At 55.1% G+C, this 9,408-nt stretch overlaps 1 protein-coding gene and 1 long non-coding RNA gene across 5 annotated transcripts in view; one reads left to right on the forward strand and one right to left on the reverse strand.

The window, feature by feature from the left end:
- Positions 1 to 3,970, reverse strand: part of NR6A1 (nuclear receptor subfamily 6 group A member 1) — a 259,827-nt gene extending 255,857 nt beyond the window's left edge. For all 4 annotated transcript variants that reach the window (XM_002720460.5, XM_008273332.4, XM_008273331.4 and 1 more), the window contains exon 1: positions 3,839 to 3,970. In XM_002720460.5, coding sequence (XP_002720506.3) covers positions 3,839 to 3,938 — 100 coding nt within the window. In that variant the 5' untranslated portion in view covers positions 3,939 to 3,970. The remainder of the gene's footprint in view (positions 1 to 3,838) is intronic.
- Positions 3,176 to 6,874, forward strand: LOC127489241 (uncharacterized). The gene is made up of 3 exons (XR_007917197.2): positions 3,176 to 3,317; positions 3,917 to 4,579; positions 6,509 to 6,874. It is a non-coding gene; the product is annotated as an uncharacterized lncRNA (long non-coding RNA).
- The last annotated feature ends 2,534 nt before the right edge of the window (positions 6,875 to 9,408 follow it).

Genomic DNA, 9,408 nt, shown 5'->3' on the forward strand with positions numbered 1-9,408 from the left:
AGGCATTTTCCCAGATTTAACTTTCTACTCAATTGTATGCGTAGAGAAAATACTGAATAGGGAAGTGTCATTTAACTTGGCTACACCCAAAAGTAAAACATAAGCAAAACTGACAAAGTCTCCAAGACCTAGGTAAATTTGCTAACAATGAAAGACTCCTAATGTAGGATTTATCCTGGCTTTTTAAAATTCTGAAGCCAGACCCTGCCATCTGACCCAATTCATGAACAGACCAATTTTTTTCAACACAAACCACTGAATATCTACCCACTCAGAAAAACAAAGTGATGTGTCTCACCATAGCATGCAACTAACACAGCTCCAGGCCCCAAAACATGCTAGCAATTTTAAAGCCAACTTGAATAAGCACTGAAAAATGGAAGAACCTTTCTTCACCAATATTATAGTAGCAGTTGGCATTTCTATCCACCTTCCTCCAACATCCTGAAGTTAGGTATTTTAATCTAAAGTCATTCTCTACCTTGCCCTACATCTCCAGGAAAAGGGGAGTGGGAGATGAGAAACCAAGAAATTACAAATATTGATCTGAATGATTTGTTCATATTTTTGGAAATTTATCAGCAGTTAACTTTAATTAGTTCCCCACCTAATTCCCCTTCCCATACTAACACAGATGTACACACACAGTTTTTTGCTATAGAATTCAGAATGAGTTCTAGATTAGGAAGCACATCATGATATTTTGATTAGATGAACCAGAAATGTTCAGAATCTGGTGGATTGCACATGAAAGACTAGAAATGTCAGCTCCCACCTCAGCTGCTGAAAATCAACAATGAATTTGTTTACTGTTGCCTCTCAGTGTTCTTTGGAGGTCACAGAACCTACTTAAAAAAAAACTGTGTGCAGTGCTTATAGGGTACAACAGTATTGCAACATGCACTATTTTTAATGAAAGCAGAAAATTCTGAGGTGACTATTGTTTAAGTCACGGAACTAAAAAGTTATATTGTCCTGGGGAATATCTGCTAATTTACTTTCAGTGATAAAAATACAGATGGCATGGTCATGGCATCATATTATATACTAGACTCCCCATTTCCTCTAAAGTATAATTATATAAAATATGTTTTTAATTACTTATAATGGCTTTTAACCTTGCTGTGCTTTAAATATTTAAAAGCCTACTCCTTCAGTCTCTTAAAGTAAAATAACCAAACACAATATTCAGCAAATGCTTCCTCAAATCATTCATCTTGCTTTGAAATCCCAAAAGGGAGCAGTCCTCTATTACATCTAAATGAGTTCATGTTTGTTATGAAAACCTACAAGCAACAACTGAAAATAGTGCTGTCAGCACAAAGGATTCCTGGAAGGGTGGCGATGCATCAAAAGGCAAGCAACTCTGATAGAATAAGTTAAAAAAGAATTAAAGGACTGTAAATTCAGCATCAGTGGTGTTTCTGACACAAAAACATTTCTAAAATCCCACCTCCAGTTCATTTCTTCATGGCATAGACCTAAAGACTTCCCATCTCCTCCAAATATTTCATACAAAATAGAAATAATGAAAGAGTACTCGTTTTTTTTTCTGCTTAGAACTTAAGCAGTCTATTTTTGAAGAAAAAAATAATTAGGAGGGGAAAAAAAGTGTCCACTTGTCCACTACTCCAAAGGCAAACTATTTTAAAAATTTATTTTTTTGGCAAGTCTGTGAGCATGTTAAATTCTTAAGCGCTATTAAGCAAACTGCAAAGCGGGACACAATGCTACTTCTCCACTGAAAAATAAAATGTCTCTGAACAGTCTAGCGTTTTATGTACTTTACTCGAAGCCTATCGGGTTGCCCAAAGTTCCCATTGTGTTTTCAACAACAACAACGAATATCCGTAGCACTAACTTCCACTGGTGTTAAAATATTAAAGCCACCTTAGCCTAAATGGATTGCTCCATTACATTCTTTTAAAGGACTCCAACCAATTGAGGAAATGAGACTGTGAAGGGGAAATCTGATTAAGAGTTAAAATCGAGCTCTTTAAAACGTACTCATGAATAATTAATAACAAATACAGTTATTAGGCTTCCCTCACAACAAGATTATTCCAGAAGTGGAACTACAAGTAGTATCTGCGTGGAATCTGTCCTCCGCATCAGGCACAGGTGGGCACAGGAAGTGTTCCCGCGGAAAGGCATCACGGAAGTGCACTCAGTAGTGTGGGTACCAGCTACCGCTGCAGCTTCCACGAAAAACCAGCAATCGGCACGGCAAGTTGGAGTTTAGCATGTACAACATTCACAGATTAACCACAAACCAAACTAGCTCAAAAAGCCGAAAGTACTGAAGAAACCCTTTGCTCCCATGACACTGTCCTCTTCCACCCTCCTCCGCTGTGACAGGGGATTTCGCCGATCTCAAACGTGTCCACATTCAGGGATCAGTCTCCAAAGAGCCCTCGCTGGCCGGCCGGCCACCTGGCCGGCTCCCGTCGCGGCGCCACGACCAGCTCTCGCTATTCGACCAGCAGCGTGCAGAGAAGTTGACCGGGCTCTCTTCCAAACGCGCTTTTCCCCCAAACTGGCGGAGCTTCGGAACTGCTCGGCTGATGCTTCCCGAGCGGTGAACCCGCGAAGGCGCGGATCTCCCCCCACCCGCCCCGCGGCTCGCTCACTGGCAGCCGAGCACCTGGGCGGCCCACACCTGCCAGGTCCCTGTCCGGATTGAGAACTTCTGGCCGAAGCAATTAATTTTAGTGCCTCCTAACTGTCCCGGGCGTTCGCATTCAATCTGAAATCTGTTCCTTGTTAGACCCTGTTCGGTCCCAGATCTCAGAGAGAACTGCGAGTTTATGGCGCAGAGGGGGGAGGAGCCTGCCCTTTATTCGGAAATGAGGAGATGTGAAAGGTGGAAGGCAGGGCAAATAAATAAATAAATCGAGTTTGCTGCCGGAGCGTTTGCCGGCCGGTCCGGGCACCCTTTGTAATGCACGCCTCCCGGGGCTATCGCCTGCGCTAATTGCTCCAGGGCGCTTTCCAAGTTCAAAAGTTCACCTTTTACGACCTCACAAAAGCTCCTTACACATTACCAATAAAAACATTCCGCGGCGAACACCGAGGGGGGAAATATCAAACAGATACAAATAAAACACCCGGCTGGGGGCGAGGAGCGAGGGAGCCCCGGGGAACCCGAGGGCCCGGCCAGGTGAGGAATCCCCGGCGCCCAGGGGCCGGGGCCGCGGCCGCGCCGAGCTGGGGCTGGGCCAGCGCGGACCGGGACCGGCCGGCAGGCGCCGGGGAGAGGCAGGTGTCCCGCGGCCGGCCGGCCGAAAATCGTCCGAACCGCTGCGGGGGCGGCGAAGGTGAGGCGGGCGCGCAGGAGCCGCCACCAAAGGGTCCCGGGGTGGGGGGTGGGGGTAGAGAAAAAAAAAAAAAAGCCCGCCACCAAAGGGTCCGCAGGCTCCAGGAGGGTCAGGGGTTCCAGGGGGCGGCGTCCGGCCGGCGCGGGCGAGGCGGGACCCGCGTGGGGAGGGAGGGGATGCTCCCACTGACGGGCCGCGAGGCGGGATCCGCGCCGAGGGGACCGGAGCGGAGGGGGGACCCGCAGGGAGAGAAGGCGACGGTCGGGGCGGAGGGGGCGGACGCGGGCGAGGCCAGGGCCGAGGGGACAGGGGGAGGGGGAAACGAAGCCCGGTGCTGCGGAAACCAGGCCGGGGAAGGGGTCTTGCGCGGAGGGGACCGGAGGAGGGAGGGCGACCGGAGAGGAGAGGGAGGGTCCGCGCCGGCTTCCCGGAGCGCGAGTCGGCGGAAAGAAGGGGGTCCCCCGGGGAAGGGACAGAGGCTGGTTCTCGGTCGGCCCGGGGTCGGCAAGCCCCTCACCCACCGTTGCGCGGCGGCGGAGGGAGCGCGGCGGGCGGCTCCAGGAACCCCGCCGAGCCCCCGCCGCCTCCCCCTCCGCTAGGCGGCCGTTCGTCCCGCTCCATGCGGTGGTGCTCAGGACCCGCGCTGAGTTCGCTGCTCCGCCATGACCCGCGCCCTCGTCGTCGGAATCGTCCGCCGGGGAGGTGGGGGCTGTCAGGGGCCGGCGGGCTGCCGGCCGCGGCGCTCTCTGGGCCCCGAGCCGTCCGGCTCCGCGCCCCTCAGCGCCGCGCCCCCTCAGCACTGGCCAGCTCCCTCCCCTGACGTCACGCGCCGTTGTCACGCACAGTCCTGCGAGGCATTCTGGGAAATGGAGTCCGCCTAGCGAGGCTGGCCACGCGGGACTCTACCATCTGAAGGGGTGAGAGCAAAAATCAGAGCTCTGAACGGGAATGTCAAGGCCCGTCGTCCTCAAAAACCCTGATAAAACTTCTGAAAGTTGCTGAATAAGTAGCTACGTCATGGGCTCTTTTTATTGCAATTTTTCCCCGTGGTTAAATAGCCCCAAGACTCTTCAGATTCCCCCGCCCCAATAATGAGTCTTTCCAAGGAGGCGGATCGCTAAGGAGCCGGCTGAGCACGTGCAACGAAGCCCAGCCCTGTGGGCGGGGTCGAGGGGCGGGGCTTGGAGGTATTCTCCAGGGCCTTCCTCCGCGGCCGCGGGACAAATTGGACCGGAGATTAAAGGACGGGAGTTTAACTCGAGGTGACTGCGTTCGTATGCAAATGGATTCTATACAACTGTGCTTTCCGGGGTAGTGTTTAAAGCCTCTTACCTCCGGGTGGGCGGGAAAGACTGCGGTTTCCCTTCCTCTTCTTTCATTTTCCCCCTGCCCGTAGAACAGATGGACGACCAGCTCGCGGCCGTCGCTGCCATTATAGAAATCTTGTGGCTCTCGACCCCAGGTGTCTTGAACAAGCAGTTAGCCCCGTGCCGTTGAAGAGCAGCCCTTTACCCGGCCCAGTTCTCCTTCCCCGACTCAGTGTACCTCCCTAACGGTAAAATGAGGCTGGGAGGGGGACAGGGTCCCCTTGGGAGAGCCGAACCCCTATCCCGCCCTCAGTTTCCCGAAGCAGAACCCCGCATTAGGCCGGACTCCGCGGCGTCCACTCGCTGCGGCCACCAGGGGGCGCGCGGCCACCGGCCTCTGAGCGCCCCGGGGCGCGGGCTTATCTCCTCCGTCCGGGAAAGACTCTGGGCTGCCCGGAGCCCAGGCCCTTCCTGGCCGGCTTGAAGATAGAGACCCAGCAAGCTGGGGCTTTGCCGGTGCTACTCTGCAGGGTTAACCCGCGGCTTCCCTCCCCCACCCCACCCCCGGCCCCATCCCCTTTGGCCCCTTGGTCGTTCCTTGCTTGGTTTGAAGCCCTCGTCCTCGCAATCACATCCCTGCCTGGCCCGACCCCTGCCCACCTGCCTTGCCACACACGCCCCCTCCCTCGCCGCTCCTCTGGAGGGTTGGCAGCCTTGGGCCTGGCTGTTCCCTCCCCACACTGGCGACCCTGCGCTTCGTCCTCAGTGTGTGCCTGCCACTGACTGTTCCCATGGATGGACGGCTGACGCTGTCGCCTGGCCCTCACCCCCGATCTGGAGTGCTGGGCATTCCCGCCGCAGGCATCGGGCACCTGAGCGTGAACCCACGGCTTCCTCGAGCCCAGGGCACTGCTTTGCCCGGCTTTCACAGTCCTGCTCAGGTCTTCCTTCCGGGTCACCTCCTTAACACCACCCACGGAGGGCCAGCTGGGTGCCTTCTGGGTCCTGCGTGGCTCAGAATGGACCCCGCAGGGATTGCCCACCGCCACCGTTCCCAAGCCACAGAGACCCAGCAGCTCCCCCAAGGGCAGGGGGCTGCCTCTGGTGGCAAGGGGAGGCAAGCCCCTAGCGCTGGGGACAAGGCAATGGAGCCTCTGGGCCACTCCCTCAGCTCTGGGTTCTAGAACCATGTCAGGACCACGTGGCCCTCCCGGGGCCAGAATTTCTCTTCCCATCATCGGCTGCTGGTGGTAGGACATTTTCTAACCCCGGAGGTTCAGTCCGGGGCTAAGGGGCACATCAGAAGTTTGGGGCAGCTGGAGGCTTGCCTGGTGGGCACAGAGTCCACGCCAGCCCTCGGGGATAAGCCACGTCCAGCATCAGCTTCTGGAAGCAGCCGTGGATCCTCCAGTTCTAGCTCCACGGGCACTTCCTCCTGGAAGCCTTCCCAGATGCCCCCAGCGAGTGAATCCCTTCAGGGCTTGCTCACTCCAGGTAATGACTCGCTGGCCCTGAAGGAATGAATAAGGGGCTGGCACTGTGGCACAGTAAGTTAAGCTTCCACCTGGGGGGGTGCCAGCATCCCACACGGGCGCTGGTTCGAGTCCTGTCTGCTCCACTTCCAATCCCGCTCTCTGCTATGCCCTGGGAAAGCAGTAGAAGATGGCCCAAGTCTTTGGGGCCCTGCACCCACATGGGAGACCCTGAAGAAGCTCCTGGCTCCTGGCTTCAGATCGGCACAGCTCCAGCCATTGTGGCCATCTGGGAGTGAATCAGCTGATGGGAGGCTTTCCTGTCTTTCCCTCTCTCTGTAACTCTACCTCTCAAATAAATACATTTCTTTTAAAGACTCCATCTTGATTTTTTTTTTTTTTTTTTTGACAGGCAGAGTGGACAGTGAGAGAGAGAGACAGAGAGAAAGGTCTTCCTTTTGCCGTTGGTTCACCCTCCAGCGGCCGGCGCGCTGCGGCCGGCGCACCGCGCTGATCCGATGGCAGGAGCCAGGAGCCAGGCGCTTATCCTGGTCTCCCATGGGGTGCAGGGCCCAAGCACCTGGGCCATCCTCCACTGCACTCCCTGGCCACAGCAGAGAGCTGGCCTGGAAGAGGGGCAACCGGGACAGAATCCGGCGCCCCGACCGGGACTAGAACCGGGTGTGCCGGCGCCACTAGGCGGAGGATTAGCCTAGTGAGCCGCAGCGCCGGCCTTCCATCTTGATTTTAAAAATGAATAAAAGCATCTGGTTTTTCTGTTAATATCAGTGTGGCCTTGGCATGTTGCTTCCGAGCCTCAGCGGGCCAGCTTCAAAGAAAGCAAGGCTGGCAGCTGATTGCCTCCTCACAGGGATGTTACCAAAATCAAGTGAGATATTGGGCACAAAGCAATTGATTTACGGCCTGGCCTAATCAATGGGGCTTGTCACTTATCTTGCCTTCTGAAAAATGCTTCTGGAAAATGTCAAAGGCCACAGGACAGAAAAGCAAGAGAAGTGATGACCTGAGAGCCCAGCCCCTGTCCGGGTGGCGGCCGCCCACTGTGAGTCCAGCACCTACCGTGGGGCCTTGTCTGTGTTTCTCCCAGCACCCCTGAGAAGTCCGTGCTCACCCACCCACCCACCCAGTTTACAAAGGAGGAGACAGTCGCTGTGGCGTAGCAGATAAAGCCACTACCTGCAACACTTGTATGCTATATGGCACCAGTTCAAGTCCCAGCTGCTCCACTTCCAACCCAGCTCACTGCTAATGGCCTGGAAAAGCAGCGAAAGATGGCCCAAGTGCTTGGACCCCTGCCACCTACATGGGAGACCCAGATGAAGCTCCTGACTTTGGCCTGGCCCATCCCCACCTGTGGCCGTTGTAGCCATCTGGGGAGTGAATCAGCAGATGGAAGATCTCTGACTTTGAAAGATAAGCAAAAAAAAAATCTTTGTTTAAAAGATTTATTTATTTGAAAGGCAGAGTTACAGAGAGGCAGAGGCAGAGAGAGGTCTTCCATCCACTGTGTCACTCCCTAGATGGCCGAAACGGCTGGAGCTGTGCCGATCCAAAGCCAGGAGCCAGGAGCTTGTTCCTGGTCTCCCACATGGGTGTAGGGGCCCAAAGACTTAGGTCATCTTCTACTGCTTTCCCAGGCCATAGCAGAGAGCTGGATCAGAAGTGGAGCAGCCGACTCCACTTGGGCCAGGGGTAAGGGGAGTCCTGCCCTGTGTTGCAGGCAGCACAGTAATTAATCACACAAACCCACAACTGCACGTGGAGGCTAGGGCAGAGAACACCTATAAAGGTGCGAGGTGCCATCGGGGTGTGGCAGTACCGAGGAACTGAGGGACTCTGTGGTACCTGGAGCCCACTGAACAAGGCAGAGGGGCAGGCAGGAGGGTGGGGAGTGGGCCCCCAAAGACCATGGGGTCGTGTGGGGCAGCAGCCAGCAGGGGGCAGCATTCCTCTGGTGACTGCAGCCTTGCTCTTCCAAGGCTGCATCCCGGAGAAGGCTGGGACAGGAACCCCCTGCCTGGCTCCGTTTGTTTTGAGTGCATTTTGTCTGTTTTCTTTAAAATATAGCACACATGTTACAAAACCCACAAAGTGCAAAAGTATTCAATGAACATCCTTGTTTCACTTCCTGCCAGCAGGATCCCCGCCTTAGAGAGAAGTGCCCACTCTACTTGTTTACTGTGTCCCTGCAGAGGCAGTCTGGGTACAGGAGAATACAATGTTTATTTTTTTATGCCAATATAGTTCTGGTTTTGGCGCCTCTTGGGATCTCTACTTAGGAAAGAAGCTTATTTGTACTGAACAAAGACAACACACGTGATTTAAAAAAAAAAAAAAAGATTTATTTGAAAGGCAGAGTTAGAGCAAGAGAGAGACCTTCCATCCACTGGTTCACTCCCCAGATGGCCACCACAGCCGAGACCGGACCAGGAGGAAGCCAGAACTGGGAGCGCCATCTGGGTCTCCCACAAGGGTGGCAGAAGCCCAAGCTCTGGGGGCGTCTTCCGCAGGGAGAAGACACATTAGCAGGGAGCCGGGTGGGAGGTGAACAGCTGGGACTCAAAGCGGTGCTCACAAGGGAAGCCAGCATCACAGGTGCTGGAGTAGCCAGCTGCACCGCGGCGCCAGCCCACCCGTGGTCCCTTAAAATTCAGCTGAGTTATGCAGGACCAGAGCTTGTGCTAGGTCAGCGGCTTCCAAAGCTGACATCATCTGGAGGGCTTGCTAAAACACACAGGCCGCTGGGCCCCAGCCCCCAGAGTTTCAGAGTCTGTAGTCGCTGGAGGGGCCTGAGAATCTGCATTACTAACAAATCCACTGGTGGCCTGGTTTCTCTCCACCCGGGAAGGTATGCCGCACCCCAGGGCACACACAACAAATCAGCTAGTTCCAATTAGCTGGCAAGTCGACAAAGACAAGGCAGGGGAGGGGAAGGCTGGGAGGGAGGTGCGGCTCCTGGCGGCGGGGGTGGGGGGGCAGTGCTAGAGGTCAGAGGTAAGGCAGGAGTGGGGGTGGGTTCGCCAGGCCGGGTCGAGACGCACAGGTAAGAAGTCTTGGGGGAGAAGTCACGACAGCGGCCGGTGGAGAGGATGAAGCAGGGGTCCGACCCCAGGGCTGCGCAGGAGGACGCCTGGGAGAAACACCAGGACAGGCCAGAGGGACCCCGGACAGGAGGATCCGAGAAGGGAGGGGGGACAAGGGCGGCGCTGCCTCGGGTGCGGTTACCCGTGGAGTAGTGAGGCCGGAGACGCCCGTGGCGAGCCGCGGGGGGCGGCCGGGCCCGGTGCTTTA

The sequence above is a fragment of the Oryctolagus cuniculus genome, chromosome 1, assembly GCF_964237555.1.
Source record: "Oryctolagus cuniculus chromosome 1, mOryCun1.1, whole genome shotgun sequence".
Lineage (NCBI taxonomy): Eukaryota > Metazoa > Chordata > Mammalia > Lagomorpha > Leporidae > Oryctolagus > Oryctolagus cuniculus.